This window comes from Eptatretus burgeri, chromosome 16, assembly GCF_056783735.1.
Source record: "Eptatretus burgeri isolate ZD-2024b chromosome 16, Ebu_testis_v1, whole genome shotgun sequence".
Lineage (NCBI taxonomy): Eukaryota > Metazoa > Chordata > Myxini > Myxiniformes > Myxinidae > Eptatretus > Eptatretus burgeri.
The window spans coordinates 8,466,209-8,490,433 of NC_140976.1; the positions used below are offsets into that span (position 1 = coordinate 8,466,209).

Sequence of the window (24,225 nt, forward strand, 5' to 3'; positions counted from 1 at the left end):
ACCCGTGCGAGTGCATAGGTATATCGACTTTCGGCGATTCACCCTATTTCGCGCGGGTGGAATGCGGACTGGGTTGTGGTGAGGTTAAACCCCCACCCATGACTAGCTCCTTGGCGATAGTTCCAGGAGGGTCACGACTGAATTGTCCGTTCCGGTGGGCGACGCGTCGCGATTCGAGTTACGTGGCCGATCGCACGACGGACGGGCCAGAATTCGTAACAATATGTATCCACCCTGATATAAAACACTGTGGATTTGTCTGTCTCCCTGCATAAGGAAGATTTAAGTCTTGTTTTAAAGGCTGATCCTTTAACATGACTGTGTGTTCACTGCAGTGTATTTTTGAGGATAACATTTTCCATAAAACAGCAATTACTTCTCTCCTTTTGGAATTGCAGATGGTGCCCTGCATACCTAGCCTCAATGGCAGTGTGCAGAAGGGTTTAAAAAAAAATAATAAATGCAGCTCCATCTCACACGGCTTGCAGATGCTCGTCCCTCTAAGAAGTTAGTCCTCCGGCCACACCAAGCGATTGTCTTGCAGGCTGCGTCGCGGAACTAGTTAGTGTGTGAGAGTCTCGCTCGTTATGAGAATCAACCAGACGGATCGCTCCAGCAACTAAGAATGGCTGTGCATCACCACCCACAGAATCGTGAAAGAGCTCTCAGTCTGTCAATCCTTCTATACATCTATACATTAAGATTACACACACATATATATATATATATATATATATATATATATATATATATATATATATATATATATATATATATATATTGTTGTGGTTGACGAAATTCGCAAACCACCATTCAGGTCCCGTAGGTGAGATATCTCTGTAAGTATATGTGTAGTTAGCCCAAACCCGTTGTTTAGAGGGAATAAATGTCATTCATTCGGGCTGCGACCCTTCAAGATAGCCGTTTTTCTGTTCTATCTTTATTTTGAACCAACCACGTCTCAACCGCCATCACACAACAACCACCAACCGCAACGCCGCTTCACAACAACAACAACGCCAACAGCCACGACCTTTACCGTCACCACTCGCTCTCACAATCATCGCATCACCACCATTCCAAGCGTCACCGTGGCCAGGGACCACCACAATAATCCCTCCACCACCTTCACCTCTCCTTCTGCCGCCATTCCCGCACCGCTTGTGGGCACCGATCCTGGACTCGTGCGGGACGCGCGCTGAGCCGCGGGTACAAAGAGCGGCCTTTCCGAGAAGTCGGATCAGGAATGAAGCACGCCCACTTCTGTTCCGTCCTATCAGCAAGCGTGGGGCGATTTGGCCCCGCCTCCAGGCTCGTCGGAGTATAATCGCTATATGCAGATTCGCGGATCAAGAATGATTCACGCCCACTTTTCCTCCGTCCAATGGGCGAGCGTGGCTCCGCCCCCGAGCCGATTCTGATCCAAAAATCTGCATATGGTTTCTCCTGTCGGACTATAAAGCGCCGAGCACGGAGCGAATTAGGAGAGTTTTTGGTTGGAGAGTGGAAGAGAGCGGGGGAGAGAGAGGAGAGTTGTCGAGTTGGAGAGGTGTGGCAGCGGCAGCGGTCAAGACGGGGTTCGGAGTCTGTCGGGGAGCTGCGGAGAGGGGAGGCCGGGAGCGCGGTCGGGGTCGCGGTGGAGTCGCTCGTCGCGGGACCCAAGCAGGCCAGATATCCTCTTTCCCCCAGAGCATCAACAACCCCCCCTGTTTCCCCCCCGCGCTGAGATAGTGCGAGAAGGGGGGCCCCGTTCCCACCCCATTCCAGACAGTGCCAGCGAGGCCCGCGGAGGAGCGCGGAGTCGGGGCGCCGCTGCCATTTTGCGGCTCATCGCCAGACGGGTAGGCTCGACGCGGTCTCGGCCCCAGGCCCGTCTGCCCCCCTTGTAATTGAGGGTGGCTCCTTTTCCTTTTGCTTTGGAGTATATGTGTTGTCGGCGCCGTCTGTGAAGTAAAACTGTGTAAGTGTTGCCGTGTGCTCGGTAGTCGGTAGTAGATCTGCATTGTGCTTCTTTTGTTACATTTGCTTTTTGTGCATAATTGTTGTGTTTCTTCTTTTGTTACATTTGCTTTTGGTGCATAGTTGTTGTAATTGTATATGTGTGCTATCCGTGTGTCGCGAAATAAATGCGCTTTATGTTGAACTGTTTTTCCCGTTTCGCTTCGTCTTTTCTTTCATTGAATCTCCATCTTACTTCACGTAAAGGGTTGGTAGTGGGCTAAATACGCCCGAGAATTAATCGGAACCGTCGAGGCCGACGATAACACCGCTCGGTTATCCCGATAGTACGGAACGGGTCGCTTAAAGTGGCCCGTGTCCGAAGTCGACCTGCGGCGAGGTGCGATCGCCCGGTCTACCCTCCGTGTGGGTACTTAGGTAGGTCGAATTTGGCGAACAACCCTATCCCACGCGGGGGGCCCACCCGTGAACTAGTTCCCGGCGTTAGTCCGAGATGGTCACGACAGAATTGTCCGTCCGGTGGGCGACGTGCCGCGATTCGAGTTACGTGGCCGCTCGCACGCCGGCGGGTGCGAACCCGCAACAATATATATATATATATATATATATATATATATATATATATATATATATATATATATATATATATATATATATATATATATATATATATATATATATATATATACTGTATATTATGTACACTCTAATCGGAAAGAGTTTCACCTTTGGTGGTAGCCGGTATTCCAAATAATTTTCCATTATCTTCATAATATAATGGAACCTTGTCAAAATTATGATGTGGAGTATACTGTATGTCGTGATCAATAAAATATCTTTCAAAAATGACAAAAATTATAAAGTGCATTTCTAGGAATGTGTCACAGGACATTCCCCACGAAAGATGGGCTGAGAAGTGTACTGCTTGGAGAGCTCGCTCATGCATGTAAAGATCAAGACTTGGCTGAAGACTTGGGGGGTTGGGGGGAGGGGAGAACTGCAGCCTCCACTGTGAAAACAGAGAAGAGGGTTGTATTGATAGCAATGCATTGATTGTGTAATTGGAGGAAGTCACTCAGTTATGCATTTGGCCTTGTATACCCTTGGCAGTGAGCTTATTAAGCAATGCAGGATACCAGACTGTGATGAATGCCCAAGATGGAATGTGGTCCTGAGCTCTTATTTGTGATTTTATGCCTCCAACCATTGCTGAGAGAGAAGCAGCAGCATGTCAACATTGAGTGCATGCGCATCGACTGGGGGGATTTGTGGGGTGTGAACGCACTCCCCTTTTGTTGGTGAAAGAAAATTCAAGTGAAATTCCTTTTTCCTTTTCTGAAATAAAATAAAAGATCTACAAACATTCATCTTTCCTGATGTAATTAAACCCAAACAAGGCTCGAAAATGCTCCAAAATCGAGAATAAAAATATTCCCATGGGGAGAGGGATGCCCCCAGACCCCCTTTACATGGTGTCCTTTTCACACGTGAGCCAAAGATAGTCAACAGTTTACACTTTTAGATTCGCTCCTCCCACCCCCCCCCCCTTATGAAATCTCGGTGACGTTGATTGGAGTGAGTATGACACAATCAACATGATGGTAAGAGATCATGCCGTTTAATAAAGGGAATAATTTGATGTTGATGTTGGCAGAAATTCTGGATTGCAGGACGTTTACTGTACTGTAGGTGAGAGGATATTTTTCTGTATCCTTGTGAATAGAAGTGATGTTAACAGAATTCTGGGCAGCCAAAGAAAAGGGATATGCTGAAGAGAACAGACAAAGGAGAGAAGTAAGAGAAGCAGAGCAGGAAATTAGAAAACGGGTACCAATTCCATCTGGAACTATTGCAGATGTCGAAGTGATGTTGGAGAGTTTTCTCCACCTTCTCTGTTGTAAAATACAGATCCAAGAAGGGCACTATTCGTTGGAGTGTGAGCCTTACAGAATGTTTTAAAGTTGCCTCCAATCAAGTTGGCCTTCTACGATGAGATAGCAAGCCGATTCACCACAACCGCCTCCACACAGGATTCAGTGTACGAAGTGTTAGATGTTTATTTATAACCTCTGTTGCTGGTTAACATCCCATATTGGTGACGAACGAAACCAAAGTGCGAAAGAAAAAAACAATTAAAATCATCTTTACCTTTGTATAAAAGAGGTTATCTCGATAACCAGTTGAAGTACTTTGCTTGAAAATAAATAATTGAATATTAAATGTTGACTTGGTAGTGCAGGGTAACATCTCTTTCTTACTTTCCCTTATTTTTCTCACTAGCATGCTGAAAACCTTTCTCCTATCAAGATGGAAAAGAATGAACGTTCCTCGTGATGCCAAAACGAAGATGAGAAGTCCCATCACTTTAAGATTCCTGAAGGGTGCTAAACGGTAACCTTTTCCATGGGAGGGATACCTTCACCACCACCACCACCACCACCACAACTACTAGTACTACTACTACTACTTCAATGGACCCATTTAATCCCACCTTGTGGGGTCGGCCACAAAAGATTTTCTCTCTCTATTCCTCTCTCGTGACCATCCTCTCTATCTGCATGCCACCTCTCATAGCCCTTTTCACCATCTCTGTCATGACCCTTCCACCATCTCTCTCATGACCCTCCCACCATCTCTATCATGAACCTTGCCACCATATCTCTCATGACCCTTCCACTATCTCTCTGTCATGACCCTTCCACCATCTCTGTCATGACCCTTGCCACCATCTCTCTCATGACCCTTCCACCATATCTCTCATGACCCTTCCACTATCTCTCTCTCATGACCCTTCCACCATCTCTGTCATGACCCTTGCCACCATCTCTCTCATGACCCTTCCACCATCTCTCTCATGACCCTTCCACCATCTCTCTCTCATGACCCTTTCACCACCTCTCTCATGACCCTTCGAACACCTCTCTCATTAACCTTGCCACCATCTCTCTCATGAACCTTGCCACCACCTCTCTCATGAACCTCCTCATTATCTCCTTTCATTTCAATTTTAATCTGGCCCTTTTCCTCCTGTTAAATATCTTAACATCAGAACCCTTCCGAACTTACATTCCCCTCATCCCTCCTGACGACACTCCCCAACTAACACAGACATGCCTTCCATGCCTTTTCACGAATATTGATGTCCTTTATGAAGATTATCTCTTTGCCTCCAAATCATCCTGTTTCTTTGATGTCAAAGAAAATGTGATCATGTTACGATTAGCCATGAATGTGACAACAGCTGAGAGGATGATATTATGGTGATAATTAATTCCTGCAACTTTATTTTGCAGTAAATTCTTACAGAGTTAGAGCATCACTTGATAGAGTGCATCTCTCTGACAGGCTGAACAGTTTGCTTTTTGTATCCCACCGATAGACGGATATGAAATTGGACCTCCAAAATATAATCGGCTTGTTCTTGGCACTTACCCAACTCGTCCACCAAGTTTCGTCAGAATCCATCCACACCTTTTGAGATATCATGATATATGTGAATACATATATGTGAATATATGTATATATATATATATATATATATATATATATATATATATATATATATATATATATATATATATACAGTCATGTGCCACTTAACGACGGGGTTACGTTCTGAGAAACGCGTCGTTAAGCGACGTCGTCGTTGTGCGAACATCATTTTTTTTTTTCGTTTTCGAACACCGTACTGACACAAAACTACACACCGAGGCTATATGGTATAGCCTATTGTTCCTCGGATACAAACCTGTACAGCATGTTACTGTACTGAATACTGTCGGCAATTGTAACACGCATCCAAGAGAGACGGAAACACGTTAGTTTTACCTTTGTGCTGTTCATGACGGCCATCGGTGTTGTTCGCAGCAGCTTACAATCGCCTCTCGCATCGATTTATAGAAAGATGAATAAATAGCGTTTGGATTTCATAAACACGTAATCATTGCATCGATGTTATAATTTATAAATGAAGAAACGAGCTCCTGTCAATTGTGATATATATTTTCGGAACAGTGCGATTGTTTTAACAACATGAGAAGCTTCACCAAAAAGAAATTTGTGTTTTAATTTCGAGTGTAACAACGATTTATTCGCGGAATTCTTCAATTCAAAGGTATTTACTTGCTTGAAGGTAAACGTGCAAACATTGGTTCAGTTTGAAAGCCGATTTTCTTGAATCCCGATTTAGCACGACCCTGATTTTTTTCGCGATGACATTTTATGGACCTCAACAATCGCATTATAACAGGGCCACACTGTCGTTTATTATCATTATGAAGTATTATGTACTGTACAGTGTACATAATTGTATGTGCTATTTTTATACGACTGGCAGCGCTACGTCGGCTACATCACTCGGCGATAGGAATTTATTAGCTACATTTTTTTTTCATTTTTTTTTTTTTCAGAGCTGGCAGATCCGTCATATATGCGATCCGTCGTTGCCCAGAACGTCGTTAAGCGGCACATGACTATATATATATATATATATATATATATATATATATATATATATATATATATATATATATATATATATATATATACTGTATATACATATATATATATATATATATACATACGAGGTGTGTTCAAGAAGTATCCAACCTTAATTTTTCGTGCATAAACAAATGAAGCTAGGGAGGCGTGGTTTGGTGCACGTATGTAGGCGATCCTAATCCGTATGCATGAATATTTTCCCGCCTGCAGAAGCTGTCAGTCGCCGACAGACCGCCAATGAGTGAGGAAGTGTAAGTGAGCGCCGTCGGATTTTCGTTTTTGACAAAATGACGGAAAAACTTGAACAACGCTACTGCATCAAATTTTGTGTAAAGCTTGGTGATTCCAAAGTGGAAACGATCCGCAAGATTCAACAGGCCTTCGGGAACAAAGCAATGGGCACCACACAGATAAAAGAGTGGTACAACCGCTTCAAAGATGGTCGCACATCAGTGGAAAGTGAAGCACGTTCTGGTTGGCCCTCAACATCCCGAAATGAGATCGTCATTGACCAAGTGAGGACCCTGCTGATGCAGGATCGTCGAATCATGATCAGAGAACTTGCAGACGAGGCGGGCGTCAGCATTGGATCCATTCATTCCATTGTGACTGAGGATTTGGGCTTAAGGAGAATCTCAGCGAAGTTCGTGCCAAAGCTGCTAACGATCGAGCAGAAGCAACTCCGTTTGGAGATCGCATAGGACATGCTGGAGACTGTGAACAGCGATCCCAACTTCTGAAACACAGTGATCACTGGCGATGAGACCACAGTGATCCATCGTTTTGTCAAAAACGAAAATCCGACGGCGCTCACTTACACTTCCTCACTCATCGGCGGTCTGTCGGCTACTGACAGCTTCTGCATGCTGGAAAATATTCACGCATATGGATTACGATCGCCTCCATACGTGCACCAAACCACGCCTCCCTAGCTTAATTTGTTTATGCACGAAAAATTAAGTTGGATACTTTTTAAACACACCTCGTACAGTTTTTACTCCTATCTCTCAGTGGTGAAGAATCACTTGTAAATCAAATTACACAATTCAGGAAAAATCACGGAATTGTCAGATAGTATCCATAAATGAAAATATAAATAAATGAAAAAAAATGCAGGTGAGCGATCAGAGATAATGGGGAAGCATGGTAATTTTATGTGCCAATCGACATCAAAGTTGATACACCTGGGGGAAAAAATCACAGAACCATCGGAAAGCATCCATGAATGAATATATAAATAAATTAAAATAAATGAAAAATCAAATACAGGTGAGCGACCCAAGACAATGGGGAAGCACGGTTCATATGCCTACACAATGTGTAAACATACCCCAGTAGTAGATATATATTTAAGTATTCTGTGAAATTTGGTTAATTTCCGAATTTTGGGAGGGATCAGCTTGGTGCAGCGTGACAAGTGAATCAGTGATACGACTGGTCTCGAACTGTCATTTTCCCACAACTTGACATTATGACAGTTTGTGTCTGTATCTCTTATCCACCCAGTGTGCCTTCCCCGAGCCATCAGTCTTCCTCACATCCCTTATTTCTCCAAGTCTTCCTCTATTTTTTCCGTTTCCTACCACTGGCTCTCCGTCCCTCCCTCCCCCCCCCCTCTTCTCTTTCTAATGTTCCTTTGTTCTGTTATGTCCTGAACCATTTTATGTTCAAGCTCCTCCATGAGCCTCTTCATTGTATACAAAAAATCTGAAGAAAACAAACTGTTTCAACGTTTCACCTTCTCAGTATCTCCACAATGACAAATCAAATTAACCTGAAATTTGCCCCTGAAGTGTCTGGAGTAATTAGTTATTCATAACTAGCAATGTCATCAAATGACACAATCAAAAAGCGATTTGTTAAATTGTTCTGTGTTCCTCATCGTAGGAATGCAAATTCATAGGAAGCTTGTATTTTGTATTCACCTTCAGAGTAAAGTCTGAAATATTCAGTTAAGTATTCCTTACAAAATGTGATAATTGTTGACATCAACAGAGTGATATCCAAGTTTAATGTACATTCTTTATTTTCAGAATCCCAAATTATGGAAAGCTGTTATTTTGCAAATACCTTCATAGGAAAGAGTAAAGGAAAAGATAATCCAATTTTATGGATGCTATTTTGGTGAATTATCTCTGGAGCTTGCCATGTCTGGTCCCTTGGTAATTTGTTTGCTGGTGTCCTGGATACCTTAGCAGGACTTTGCAACCTGTTCAGAGGTAACCTTTCAGGTATCAAAAGGTTATGTGTCCTCTTACCCTGCAGAGGGCGATGGGAATAACAATAACATATTGATCCCATTTAATTAATTTCCTGTCTTTTTCTCCACCAATCAAACTATCGACATTGTCTTTCCATCTTTGCATTTTTCTTTGCAATTCATTCATGTAACCATTTATTTATCTTTGTTTGATCAGAGTTGAGATAATATTGTGGTTTTTGTTTAAGCTGTTTGTCAGATATCGAGAGGAAACTGCCACTTTCTAATTATGCTGTTTCATTTTATCTCAGCCTTTTCAAATCGACATTTAACCACAGTCACAAGAAGGGAAAGAAAATCGCCGTTCAGGTGAGCCTTCTGCTGTTGATTCTAAATGGGTACAAACAAGGCAATATTTTGGATCTGACTCCACCACAAGACGAGGCTAACCCCCGCTCCAGCAGGGAAAATGGCCTTAAAATGCTTGTTATTGTTGTGTGTGTACCACAATATTCTTCTATTTGTCTGGCATCCACTCTCTCATTCTTCTTCATTATCCCTTTGGTTTTCAGTGTTCTCCAAAGAAAATCTCATTATTTTGCTTGGTTGAGTTGGTTTGCTTGTTTCTGACTTAAAACTTCTGGTCAATCACTTAAAATTGTATGAAGCTTTTTTTTTTTTTTTTTTTTTTTTTTTTTTTTTGTATACCTTGGTCGAGGCTCGTATGAGAGCTAACACACAACTCACAGCAAGGAGGCATGAGACAAGAGGGGCGGGAGTGGAAGGGACAAAACATTGGGGAACAGACACAGGTGAACTGTGGAAGGGAGAGGGATGGGGATGGGACGGGGAACATGGCGAGGGGAAGATGGACATTAAAGGGACTTTCAGGAAGGAAAGCAGGAGAATTGAAGGAAGTGGGCTTGGGTGGATTATCGGGGGTAGAAAAGATCGAGGATTTGGATTGGGGAAGATAAGAGGTGGTGGTGAACAGCTGTTTTGAAAGCCTGAAGGGAAGAATGGGAAAGAATAGAGTGAGGAAGTTTATTCCAAAGGCGGGAAAAAAGAGGAATGAAAGAGTGAAGATGAGCAGTGATTCGTGATTTTGGTAGTTTTACCAGAAGGGGGTTGTTGGCGGACCTTGAGCGCCCTGTGGAAATGTGGTTGGGACAAATCGCAGAGAGAGCAGGGGGCAAGGCTGGAGAGGAGTCGGTAGAAGACAGAAAGACCACCGACCAACCTGCGGTGATTGAGTGAGAGGCCCAAAGACTCAGCTTCATTGCGGGAGATGCCAATGATCTTAAAAGCCCTGGTTTCGACAGCGTGAAGTCGAGAAAGGTGGGAGGCAGGAGCACCAGCCCAGAGGGGAGAGCAGTACTCCATCAGGCTACGGACAAAAGCTTTGTAAGTGGTCAGGAGCTCAAGAGGGCCGAGGAAGGACTTTGCACGACGGAGGATTCCCAGTCGGCGACTGGCTTTTGAGGCAAGGTTGGAAATGTGACTTTCCCAGGAAAGGTCATGGCAGATAGTGAGACCCAGAAGCTTGAAAGAAAAGACTTCTTCCAGAGGATTGTTGAGAAAGTGGATGGGGGGTTTTGTAAACGGTCCTTTCGAAGAGACATAGTGAGAGTGTGAGATTTGTCTGGATTGAAAGACATGTTCCACGTGTTGGACCAGTTTGTGATTTTATCCAGATCTGCAGTGAGCGAAGAAGCTGCTGCTTGCCGGTCTGAGGGATGACAGATGGTACGGCAGAGGGTTGAGTCATCGGCAAAGAGAAATAGAGGATTTTCCAGAGAGTCCGAGAGATCATTGATGAAAACCAGAAAAAGAACAGGGCCCAGAACGCTACCTTGAGGAACTCCAGCCTGCACAGGAAGAGGGGATGAAAGAACTCCATTTAGGGCCACACGTTGACTGCGACAGGAGAGGAAGTCTGCGAGCCATGAGTGGAGATGGCCTTGAATACCATGGGCAGAGAGTTTGGTGAGTAGGGCAGGGTGCCAGACTGTGTCAAAAGCACGTGATATGTCCAGGGATACGGCTCGGATTTCCTGTCTGGCATTGAGGACCTCCATCCATTGATGGGAGAGCAGTAGCAGCATATCTAGGGTAGAGTGACCTGGTCTGAAACCAAATTGATGATTGGAAATCAAGCCATTGGAGAAGAGGAAGGATTTCATGTCTGAAGCGATGATGGATTCCATAACCTTGCTGATGATTGGGAGAAGGCTGATTGGTCTATAGTTACAGGGATCTGTTTTTGCACCTTTTTATGCAGGGCAGTGATGTTAGCAGATTTCCAAGCAGATGGCAGATGACCTTGGGAAAATGAGAGGGTGAATAGAACAGAGAGAGGGTGAGCAAGAGCAGAAGAGCAGGCTTTGAGGACACGTGGGCTGATGCCGTCTGGACCGGTTGCAGAATCTGACTCGAGGTTTGAAAGCAAGCTCTCCACCTTGTCAGGAGAAAAGGATACAGAGTCCAGGGACAGTTGGGTGCGACTGGGTAAAGTGGGTAGAGATAGTGATGGGTTTGGGACACAAGATTTAGCTGCAAACACCGAGTTTAGACATTCAGCTTTATCACGTGTGGAATCAGCAGTGCGGCCATTTGAGGTAAGGGAGGGGATGGAGGGGGAACATACACCAGAAACAGATTTGATTAAACGCCACCAGGATTTTGAGGAGGGAGAGAGGTTTGAGAGTTCAGACTTGAGATGAGAAAGATGTTGTTTTCTGGCTCTCCTGAGGGTAGATACACACTTGTTCCGAGCTTTGTGGAAAGAACTGAGATTGCCCTCAGTTGGGTTTGCTTTCCATGAGGCAAAGGCAAGTTGTTTCAGGACAACTGCCTCGCCACAAGCTTCAGTAAACCAAGGGCGGGAGGAAGGGTAAGACAACTGAACACGAGAGGGGATAAATCTGTGCATGAGGGAGAGCAAGTTTCTTTGAAAGAATTCCCAGGATGAGTTGATGTTTGAGAAAGTAGTGATAGGAGACCAGTCTGTAAGTTTGATGGCTGCTCGGAGACCCTGCCAGTCGGCTTGAGTGAAATGCCAGACTCGACGGCGGTGAGGTGGTTCTCTGATAACAGCCAGAGAGATATCCACTTTAATAAGGACGTGGTCAGAAAAACCAATTGGAGCGAAGGAAGAGCAGCAGATATTGTCAGGGAAATTTGTCAAAATCAGATCCAGAAGAGATGGAGTACCATTGGTTGAGATCCGGGTCGGGAAGTTGACCGATTGAGTCAGTCCCAATGAGTCACAGAAAGCTTTTGCTGATGTCCCATGGCAGGTGAGAGAGGTACCCACACCTAGCCAACTGGCGTGATGACAATTGAAGTCGCCACATAAGAGGAAGAGAGAGTTTGGATGAGAAGATAGAAGATGGTCCATGTTTTCGGAGAGTGAGGTGTAGATGGAGTCATCACTGTTCGGTGGACGGTACAGTACACATATAAACATGAGGTGGGAGTGGAGGGGAAGCCGAAGCCAGAGGTATTCCTGGGGGTGTGGGGGAGTGAGAGCAGTGCAGGGAGAGTGAGGAATAGAGTCTTTGATGAAGAGAGCAACACCTCCACCAGGACGAGGCTCAGGTCTGTCATACCGTAAGAGGGAGTAACCAGGGAGAGATACTTGGGAGTCAGACACGTCTTGGGAGAGGAAAGTTTCTGTTAGGCAGATAATGTCTGGTTTGTCAGTGGCAACCTGCATGGAAAGATCTGAAAGGTTTGAGCGAAGGCCCCGGATATTTGAGGTCCACACTTTTAATGAAGAGGTAGGGGAGGAGGCTTTTGGTGCAGGAGGTGGAGGGGGCGGGGGAGGGTCGGACGAGGGACGAGGGGGAGGTAAGGAGGGTTGCTGAAGGAGTGGGGGGGAGTGCAGAATAGGGAGGCGAGGGGGCCGAATGAGGAGGAGAAAAGGCTGTGTGGTGCTGTGAGAGAGGGGGGACAAGAGACAAGGAAGATGGCAGTTGAGGATTTGAGGAGGTGGAGTGAAGAGATGGAGGTGAGAGGGCAGTGGAGGGAGGCAGGTTGGTGGATGAGAGGGGGGCAACTTAGAGAAGGAAGAGTGAGGGGGATGAAAGGTGGGAGAAAGGTGAGGGGGAATTTTTGAAAGAGGTGACAGGGAGGCTTGGAGGGAGAAGAGTGGGATGGTTGCTTTGAGAGTGAGAGTGAGAGTGAGGGGTGAGGGGGGTGAGTTGGCACTGAAGTTGGAAAAAAAGAATGGTTGATGGAAAGCGAGCATCCATGGCAAACTGTGGTTTTTAAAAGTTTTAGGTCAGATATACGATTTAACACAATTCTTGATGGATGCAATGAAGGCGAATTCAGAGCATGGAGAGAAGAAGCGCTGTAATAGTTGGATTTTTTAGGCAAGGAATGAAGGAGAGGTCGAAATGAGAGCAGTCTGTTAAAATAGCAGAAGAGTAGTGCATTGTGAAACAGTAAAGAGTACCACATGTGTGAGAGAGGAAGATGAAGCATTATAAGATCGTTTTTGTTGTTAATATTAATGTATGAGAGAGTTCAACAGATTAGGTCATGGAAGTGTAAAAAAAAAAAAAAAGAAATCGAGGAAGACGAGGAGGAAGTTAAGAGGAAGAAGTAGCAGAATCGGGAGAAGGTTGTTGTTGTTGTTGTAGGGTTTATTTTTTTTATTTTTTTTATTTTTTTTTGAGATAAGAAAGAGATTAGTTGGGAGAATGGGGGATATTTGGAAAGTGGGGAGGATGAAAATTGAAGGTAATGGGGAGGATAGAAATTGAAGGTAATGGGGAGAAAAAACAAACAAACAAAAAAAAAAAAACGATCGAACACCAAGTGGAACCGGTAGGCCTCAAGCCTAGGACTAGGCCTCAAACACCAGGTGAGAACGTCGACATAAATACTCACAAAATAGCACGATTTTTGAAACAAAACCGAACTAGGAACACACATTAACATGTAGGTGAGAAAATTAAACAGTTAAAACGGGACAAATAACAACCGGAACTTAACTTTGAGAATGTCAGCAGGGAGCCCCGAAGGAGACCTCTTGCCGCTCAAAACCGGAACCGGAAGTGGTTTTGCTCATTTTTACATCTTGCAAGCAAAAGGTTCTTCCTTCAAGCATGAAGGAATGTTCAACAGAAGAAAAAAAATTATACAGAAGGAATGCTCAAAGTATAAAGTATCTTTGTGTGACGATATCTTGGGAATGTTAAGTCTGAAGATGAAACCTTGTACATTTGGCTCGCAAGAACACTTTGTGTGAAACGTTGAGTTAGTTCATTATTTGCCGATTCAACAAAGAATGACAAAATGTCGGTGGTCTGTCTGTCTTCTGTCCCTGCTTTCTGACTTCCATGCTCTGTTCCTTGATCATGATCACAAAACTGAATGATAGAGCCAAACGGCCCACAAAGGTCATGTGGAGGTGGGTCGGTTCGTTCAGTTTTGTTGTGCAGATCACCAATCGAAACGAAATTCACCCTGTACATTCATGAGAACACACCATTGAAATTCCTACTTGTTTCCATATGCACAAGTTGACACACCGACAGTTATTACCATTTGAAATTACTGCCGTGAAGTGGGCGTGACGTGCTTGTAATCGCGGAGGAAACGACCAGTAAACGCTCAAATCAATATGGCGGAACCCATGGTTGTCGTGTGATTTCGAGTGATTTTTGGTCTTTCAACAACCAAATATGCGTTGTTTCATACACTTGGGCGCGAAGGATGATGAGAAAGTGACGCAATTCACGGATAAGAGCTAGCGTAAGGTATGCGAGCGAGTGTGCGAAGGCTATGTGCGATGCCACAGATAGTGAAACGATCAACAAATGCCGTTTGCTGGCTGATCAAATTATGAAACTGCTGCCAATGACTGATCCTCCTGCGGATGCCCGCTGTCACCAGTTCTGCTATGCCTCGTTTTGAAACAAGGATCATATAAAACGCGCTGAAGCCAGGACAAGGAAATCAGAAGCCAGCACTACTGCAGTTTCTGCGAGAGCCAATGCGGTAGTGGGCGGACTCGAAGAAGAGGGGCACTCATTCCACAAAATACGTAGAAAATCCCTCAGAACCTCTGTAGAAAGGGTGGCTGGCAAATCAGCTGGTGTACTGCCAAGAATTTGTATCATATGCCAGAAAAAAAGACAAATTCATCCGTGTCAATGGAAAATCTCAACGTGATCAGTTGTCCCTGGCAGAAACACAGGATGGAGGAAAGCTCAGGGAAACTGCTGAGCAGAGGAGAGATGAACGTGATGTGAGAATAATGACAACTATAAAGGAAAAAGACTGTGTGGCACTGGAAGTTTGTTATCACCGTAAATGTTATTTCGAGTATGTGAATGACACATACCACAGACAGAGTGGAAGTAAACTCCAAACTCAGAAAGTGAACTATGACTCAACATTTGAGATTTTCTGTGATGAAGTAATCAATGTAAGACACATTGATGGAAAGTAATCTATACACATGAAGAAGTTGTGTGAGATGTTCAATGACCTACTCAGAGTATGCGAAGGTCAGGATAAGGCCAACTACCAGGCAACAAGACTGAAGAAAAGACTGCAGGAACGGTCCCCAGACATGATTTTCTATCGTCCACCAAAAATGTCTGAGAGCGAAGTGGTGTACATGAAGGACATTGATATTGGTTCCATTGCTCAGGCTGCTGTTGTAGACAGTAGCTCTACAACAGAAACAGAGTCAACTACAGAGGATGAAGCCAGCCAGGGTCCACAGCAGGGTGACTCAGGCCTCAATTTACATGTTCTATACTCGGGAGCACTCATGGTGAGGGATAACCTGAACAAACATCAAAGTGTGGACATTACATGGCCACCACTTGCTCCTGACTTCGACATTTCAAATGCTGAAAGAGCCATCCCTGTTGCATTGTACAACCTTGTTGCATGGATAGCGGGCCTGTCAGACGAGCCAACCCTGGAGAAATTTGTGGAACTCCCACGGCATATTCATCTGAAAATGCTCTCTGTTCTTCAAGACGTTGTTTCTATAGCGTCAAGGGGTCAGACGTTTACTCCGAAGTCCTATGCATTGGGCCTGACTGTGAAACATTGGACTGGTCTACTCCACTGTTAGGACTGCTCAACAAGCTTGGGCATTGTGTCTCAGTCAGTACTACACAGGCGTTGGAAACTGCTTTGGCACTGTTGCAGATTTATCAGGAGGGAAAACTGCCCTCAAACTGCCTCAGAAATGTACCGACAATATTTGCGTATGATAACATCGATTTCAGTGAGGAGACCCTCACTAGTCATGGGACCACTCACCACACCAATGGATTGATGATACAAGACGCACCCTCTGAGCCGATTCAGCACGCTCGTCCAGTGACTCCAATTAGTCGTCGTCAGCGGTCAATAGTTGGTGACACGCCACCCGTTCTCAAGTATGGTGGCGTGAAAAGGCAAGGGACCACAGCCTTTTACAGTTGTGACATTGACATCAGTCCGTCGCAAGAGGACAGGCTATCACTGGATGTGCTCTATTACACAATGAAAACGGTCCAGAAAACGGACGGGCGGTTGCCGACATGGACTGGGTACAACACCCTCCTTCGTCTGGATCAAGAGTTGACCAAGTCAGCCATCATCTACCTTCCTGTGATCGAGGCATCACCCACGGAACTGGACACCATTTACACGGTCCTACGCCAAAGCATCGATGTGGCTGATAAACTGGAACGTGAAGAAGTAGTTCTAGTCTTCGACCTTGCGATCTACAGCAAGGCGCAGGAGATTCGTTGGTTGCACCCGGAGTTGAGAGAAAGGTTGGTAATTCGTCTCTGCGAATTCCACTAACTCATGAGCTTCCGAGGCATGATCGGTAAAAGATTCAGAGATGCAGGTCTGCTAGACCTCATAATAGAGTCTGGTATTGTCGCTCAGCGTTCTGCAAATTCAGTAATAAACGGCCACCACTATAACAGGAGTCTGCACTGTCACAAGCTCGTCTACGAAGCGTGAGGAAGACTATGCTTCCAGGCCTTCATGGACTCCCTCGCAGAGGAGATGCATGTGCGATTCGAGAGGTGTATAGAGCATCTCCAGGAAACGTTTCCGTCTCCGTTGTTCGAACAGTTACTGTCATAGGAAGAGGTCTCGGAAATGTTCACATGCTACAGCGACTTCAGACAGCAGCAATGTACAGCGAGCAAAACATTCACATTCTGGTGCTCCTACTTGGAAATGGTGGAGATAGCATTAGAGCTTATACGGGCAACTCGTACTTCGAACTGGCCGAAACATCTTGCGATCACGAGAGCGTCAATGCCCTGGTACTTTGCATACGATCACCTAAACTATGCAAGGTACTTACCCGTTTACTGGCTGGAAATGGCCGGGCGAGAGCACTCCCACCCAGACACCTATCAAGCATGCATAGACGGCAAATGGACTGCCCAACGGCATACTCGTTATGGATTTAGTGGTGTTGCGTGCGATCAGATCATAGAACAGACTTTAAATAGGGACAGCAAGACCAGTGGAGGCATCATTGGTTACACTCAGAAAACCACAGCTGTGAAGAAGTGGATCCTGTCCCAACCAGCACGTGCGGAAATCGCAAGGAAATGTGAGTCCATGGCGGGTATCCACGACGAGTCCCGAACAAGAAAGGATTTGGATGTGTCGAGCTCGAAGAAGAACGAAGCAGCTGTGGTACAAGTGATGGACACAGTACTTCAAATGATTAACCCTTTCTCTGGCGCTCACCTTAACTCGTCAATATCATTTCAGGTGTCATCGCACCGCCAGCCACTTCCGCGGACTTGATGAACGCGTATGTCACGGGAGAGAATGCTGTTGTGCAATTCATGCGTAATCGGCTTCTCTCGGGTGAGGTCCCATTCTTCAGTCCGATTTCGAAGGCCAAATTGGCAACTTTCTCGAAGGCGCGAGGCAAGTCGGCGACTCCCCACCAGCAGACGCCGAAGTGTGAAAAGATGACGTTCATTCGCAATTTCAACCGACTGCTGTTGATTGGAGAGAAAAGCAATGTAACACTCCACGATCTGCTCGCGTACCCACTGGCGAACATATCTTTCCCGCTGGCATCTGGTGATGGTTCGATTGCTAAGACGGACAAAGCCAAACTCCGCAACCATATACTGAATCTGTGGCCCGATTGCCGTGTGGACGCTCGGCCTATCCAAGGTGCAACAATTGTGGATGGAATGGCCGTTATTCAGGCGATAAAGGCTGGTTCACTGCCTAACACTTTCGGAAAACTGGAAGAGATGGTGCTGAACATCGTAGTGGCCAAAGCACGACATAACCAATCTTTGAGACTGGACGTGGTGTTTGATACTTACCCAATTATCAGCATCAAGTGCTGGAGCATGCCACATGAGCGGGCAGGGTGGGCGATCTTCAGGTGCGAACCATCTACGGACATGATCAAGCCCTTCCAAAACAGTGGGCCAATTATCTCATGAGTGGAGCTAACAAGGAGGCGTTGATAGAGTTCATCGTTGAATCGTGGACGAGAAACATCTCTCCATAAAAACTGGGCGACATGCTGTTGTATGTCAGTCATGCCGGCAAATGTGAGAAAATCGAGGTGTCGAATGGTGTCATGACTGTGTTGTCAGTACCTGAACTTGAATGTGACCATGAGGAAGCTGACACGAAGCTCCTGCTACATGCCATTCACGCGGGACAGAATGAAGAGTCGGTGCGCAGAGAGTTTCGACACCGTTGTGTTTGTATTGGCGTTGTTCACTCGAAGTCGATTCGAGCATGAAATTTCCATCTGGTCACAGGAAGTCCCAAGGACATTATCGTCGTTGACATTAGGAAGCTGAGTAATGCCTTGGAAAGTTCTGTCTGCGATGCGTTGATAGGTTTGGACAATTTCAACGGAAGTGATACCACCAGTGCATTCAACTGTAAGGGCAAAACAAGGTCATTTGACTTGATGATGAAGAGTCCCCATCTCATCACCTGTTTCGGGAGCATTGGTCGAGAATTCACGCAAGATCAGAATATCATTCACAACCTGGAACAATTCGTCTGCGCCATGTACAATCAGCTGACCATGAAGAGTGTAGATGAGGCTCGCTACAAGCTATTCTGCCGCCAGTTGCTGGGAGAACAGAAGTTGCCGCCCTCAAGCGACGCTCTGATGCTGCATTGCAAAAGAGTGAACTATCAGTCTGCGATCCACCACTGCGCGACTGAGAGGTTTATAGAAGCTCTTTCTCCTACATTTCACGGATGGGTGGAATGCAATGGAGCACTGACTGTTCACTGGCTGAGCAAACCACCAGCGCCGAAGGAACTGTTAGAGGCGACGAAATGTAATTGCAAGAAGATGAAATGCGAGACCAACCAGTGTTCTTGCCGGTCAAAAGGACTGTCCTGCATAGAGTGCTGTGGGTGTCAAAACTGCGCCAACGATGAACAGACCCGTGCAGAAATGGAACTTATGGATGATGAAAGCGGAACCGACGATGATTCTGACGACGAACTGTGAATGCGGGTGTCACACTGCTTTTGCTGTGGTGATCTACTACACAGTAGTATTCAGGTTGGGGAGCATGTAATAGTGGACTTGAGTTTTGTAATAGCAGCAGTCAAGAGCCACGTTCAGCAACCGCTTCAGAGCAAGAAATACTTGAGTTCGAAGACAGTCATCCTCTTGTGGCGGTTCTACTTTTCATCAGGCTGAGTCGCACAGTCTCTTTGTCTTTGATTTAATCCGTAATAGCCAATGTAACTGTCTTTAATAGGCGCTGTAACTGCCTTTAATAGTCAATGTAACTGCCTTTAATAGCCAGTGTGGTTGCCTTCTAAGCAAAAAGTTGCCTTCGTCAACTCGAAGGCCTGTCAGGTCGGTCCAGACGTTTTCGGCCAGTAAAAATATGTAACTGCTTCGGTTTATGACCTTTAATTATAAACGTCTTTAATAACAGTGAATAGGGTTTTCTTAGATAATATATAATTCTGCAGAAACATATTGTATCATTTTAAGACCTCACAAGAGTTTTCTTTGACATACATATCAGTCTAACCTTGTGTTGCGAATTCGCGCCCGCCGGCGTGCGAACGGCTGCGTCACTCGAATCGCGACCGCGTCGCCCACCGGACGGACAATTCAGTCGTGACCCTCCGGGAACTATCGCCCGGAGCCAGTCACGGGTGGGCCTTTCGACCTCACCACAATCGTCCCCATCGGCCACCCGCGTAGGATAGAGTTGTTTGCCAAACTCGACCTACCTAAGTACCCACGCGGATGGTAGACCGGGCGATCGTACCTCGCCGCAGGTCGACTCCAGGCACGAACCGCTAAAGCGGCCCGTTCCATGCTACAGTGATAAACGAGCTGTGTTATCGTCGGCCTCGACGCTCCCGATTAATTACCGGGCGTATTACGCCCACTACGAAACCTTTTCGTGAATCAGGATGGAGGGTCAATTAAAAAAAAGACGAAGCGAAACGGGAAAACGGTTCACACAAAGCACATTTATTTCCCGGCACACAGAAAGCACACATATACAGCCAAACAGTCAAAATGCACATACAGCAACCAAAACAAAAGCAACAACGACGCAGAGTTACTACCGACTACGCGCACACATGGCAACACTTATACAGTTCTACTTCGCAGACGGCGCCAACACACATTTACTCAAAAGCAAAGGAAAGAAGCCACCCTCATAGACAAGGGGGCAGACAGGCCTGTAGGCCAATTGTCGCCGTTTTATAGGCCGGCAGGAGAAAACAACATGCAAATATCCGGATCAGGATGACCTCGGTGGCGGAGCCACGCTCGCCCATTGGACGGAGGAAAAGTGGGCGTGAACCTCCCCTGATCCTAGAATTTGCATATATCGATTTCACACAGACGCGCCTGGAGGCGGGGCCAAGCCGCTCCGCGCTTGCTAATTGGATTTTGGCTTGCTAATTGGGAGGGGAAGTGGGCGGGTAGCGTTCTTGATCCGAATTCTCCCTCTTAAAGGCCGCTATTTGCACTCGCGGCTCGGTGCATTCGGCACCAACCGCCGAATGGGCCCGAGACAGCCCGACGCTCAGTGTTCACAGGTGGTGCGGGAATGGCCGTAGAAGGAGAGAGGCGAAGGTGGTGGAGGGTTTTCGGTGGTGGTTTCATGGTTATGGTGCCGTTTTGGAATGGCGGTGATGCGATGATGTGGGATTGAGTTGTGAAGGCAAAGGTCGTGGCTGTTGGCGTTGATGTTGTTGTCCGACTGTTGGAGCCTGGTTGGTTCAAAATAAAGATAGAACAGAAAAACAACTATCTCAAAGCGTCGCAGCCCGAATGAATCACATAAAATCCCTCTATACAACGGGTTTGGGGCTAACTACACATGAACTGCGAGATATCTCGCCTACGGGCCCTGAATGGTGGTTTGCGAATTTCCACAGCCGTAACACTACCCCCTCCCCTTTTTACAGACTCGTCCCGAGTCGTCAAATTTTGTGTGCCATCATGTGTAGTTCTCCCCAAGTACGCTTTACCTACGGACCCCTGAGTGCGACATTCATGGTATTCCTGTCCCCAAAATAAATAACCTGAGGGCTGAGTAACCAACTAAACAAACCCACTCACTCAGACGACTAAAATAAAATTGCCGGCGCTCGGACATACATGCCGGGGGCGCACTCATATTTACAGTACATCTTAACCTTAACTTACAAATTTTACACTAAACCATGGTCCAGGATCAATGGACTCTGCAAAGAGAAAAGCAGTTAGTAGGGAGCCAGGCGGCTCGCATGTAGTCTCTGGCTCATGAACCAATGCAGGTGACAGTGAACGTGGCTGGCTACTCACACGCAGTCCTAGGCCTCCCCCTTTTGAATGGGCGCAGCGAACAATGGCGCATGGGCTGCACAAATGCAGTCTCCTGGCGCGGCTGCCTACCGGGCAGTCCCTGCAGTACGCGCGACGATCTGACGCAGCAAACAACGTTGCACGGGCCGCCAATGCGGTCCCGTGATGCGGCTGCCTACAGGGCAGTCCCTGCAGTACGCGCGACGATCTGACTCAGCAAACAACGTTGCACGGGCCGCCAATGCGGTCCCGTGATGCGGCTGCTTACAGGGCAGTCCCTGCAGCTTGCAAACTGTTGCGACGATCCTGGCGCACATGGCAATGAACAAGGGGGGCAAAGCAAAATTGAACGGGGCAAAAAGTAGATGAGGGCAGTGGGCATGGCATGGCAAAAGCAGCAGGCTACCACAGCCTGCAGAACAAGGCCGTTGCAGGCAAACACAGCCGGCAGACGAACTGGCCGGCAAAGGCCCTTGAAGCACAGCAGCTGCATACGATCCGGCCGGTACAGGCCTCGCAGCAAAACAACAGCTGCCGATGATGTGGGCTGGCCTTTGCCTTGCAGTGGAGGTTGGTGGAGGGAGTGCGGTGATGCTGGCCACTCAGAAGGCAGGCTCGGACCTACCCTACGGTCTCCCTCCCAACCCATCGCCTTTGCCTGTCACTGTCCATACCCACTCCCTTAATTTGTCAAAACCAATTTAGCCCCAACTTATTTTTTTGTTGTTTTTATTTTTACTTCCCCACTATAAATCGTCCCCTCACCCCCTTTGCTGTCCTTGTTCGGCTAACCTATCTCGTCACCTAGCCTACTCCCAACCCCTACGTTCCCTTCCCAGAGGGGAATGAGGGAGAGCTAGCGTCATGTGCCGAGGCCCAACGAAGCCTCAGGATGGCCTCCCCAGACGTCAGCGATCGATAACACAAAGTGGGTCCAGTGGCCCATAACGAGAGCGAAGGGATGGGTGGTGCGGAGGGTACACTTCCTAATCTACCCTAACCATTAAACTTTAAACTACCCCGGGGCTTTCAACAAGCACCTCTCGCTTAAACTATTGGTTCTATCAACCCAGATTCCCGTCGCCTGTGTTGGTGTCCTCACAATTTCGGGCCTCGCCCCCCCAATTTTCTTCCCGTGCCCTCACACGGTCTCTTGACTGGGACACGTGGCTCCCTTGGCAGGCACGACCCTCTGCTGATTCTCCAGCTATGGCACCCCTGGGCACTACACTGCCTCCGAGCCTACCAGATCCCTAAACACCGGGGAGTGCCCTCCCTGACGACTCCCCAGAAACGCTCACGTGGCAGGCTCGCTTCCCGGGCCCCTTTCCGAGGGTCACCCGTGCCCACAACACTGCCCACGCGGCTAACGGCGCCCCGGGCCCCCGCATCATGCGGGCGCACCCGTGCCCACTACGCGATCCCGGCCCCCCATGGGCCCTTGGCCTACCGCAGCTGACTAGCCTGGTGCCCGGGGTACCCACTCAGCGAGACTCACCTTTCGCAGCCACGCTCCCAGCCCGTCAACAGGGCTCCTGCACCCCTCCAAATGGGTATCGAGCCTACACTCCCACCAACAGCAAAACGACTTCCATTTTTCAATTTGACTAACCCAGCTAACTTACTTTATACTGACCCCGGGGTCCCTTGGGCGGGAATCACTCCTCCCCCCAATCACTCATCGCACCATGCATTCCCCATTCGCTCCATTCACACAGACCCGCTGGCCTCACTCACCCACCAAGCACATGTTTCCACTTCACACTTCAACTCGCACATCGCTGAACTCAGCCATCCTTCTAACTACATCCCCTAACTAACTCGTGCTCCCACGTCGTTCCTTACACTGTAGCACGTTCCTTTTAACCTACGTAGCTAAGCTACGTCCCCGCTACACATCCAAAGTCTGTCACTGTCCTCAAAAAATCATTTTATTTCCCAACCTAAATCTCATCTAAATCCCTCTACCTAATCCATTCCACGGGCCCCATGAGAACTTACCCCTGCCCCATGAAGCCGGTCTATCTAAGCTAACCCTTCCCCCGAGCTAGTTCCATCCTGTGTCCAGGCCAGGGGGTCTTCCACCCCTTGCCCGGGAATCCTGTTCACCCGAAAGCGAGGCTTGCTTTTCTTTTTTTATTTTATTGTGCAGCACCAGCGTGGCAACTCGCAACCTGTGCACCAGCACGGCAATTCACAGCCGCGCACCTTTGGCGTGACGTCATGGCAGCTGCTCGCGTCCCTCGTCCTTCTTGGACGGTACCATCCAGCAGGGATTCACCCTCCTGCCGGATTCCAACCATACACACAGCCATGACGTCACCCGGCGCATAAAAAAAAGCCTCGCGTCTCGAGGGGTTCCCCACACGAACACATGTGCTCTGCCCGTTGGAGCTTAACACACACGTCCGCGTGGAGAACCCATCCGGTCAAAATCCGAAATCCTGCCCAAACCTTGTCCATCGCGGGATCGGCAACATCTACCGTGGGCGTTTCCGGACCGGGCTTCACTCCCGCAAGCGAGCACGTGGCGGCCTCGTGCGTTGCACAGCACGGACCGCGCGCTCGCTGCTGGGTTAACCCGGCGTGGTCCCCGTTACAGCTACGGCCACTACTCGGCCCTTGTCTCTCTGTAGCCGTCTCCGTTGCCATTCAATCCACGCACGCCTGCGTGTTACGACACTCTCTCTCCATTCCATCACACTCACACCGGGAGACGCGGCTGCATGTTCGCGCATGCCCACCG

At 47.2% G+C, this 24,225-nt stretch overlaps 1 protein-coding gene and 1 pseudogene across 1 annotated transcript in view; both read left to right on the plus strand.

The window, feature by feature from the left end:
* The window catches only part of LOC147010450 (uncharacterized), a 71,818-nt gene extending 62,529 nt beyond the window's left edge, over positions 1-9,289 (plus strand). The window contains exons 17-18 of the mRNA XM_085860310.1: positions 4,240-4,350; positions 8,971-9,289. Of these exons, the coding sequence (XP_085716436.1) occupies positions 4,240-4,350; positions 8,971-9,289 (430 nt within the window). The remainder of the gene's footprint in view (positions 1-4,239; positions 4,351-8,970) is intronic.
* The window catches only part of LOC147010447 (uncharacterized), a 188,325-nt pseudogene extending 171,839 nt beyond the window's left edge, over positions 1-16,486 (plus strand).
* The last annotated feature ends 7,739 nt before the right edge of the window (positions 16,487-24,225 follow it).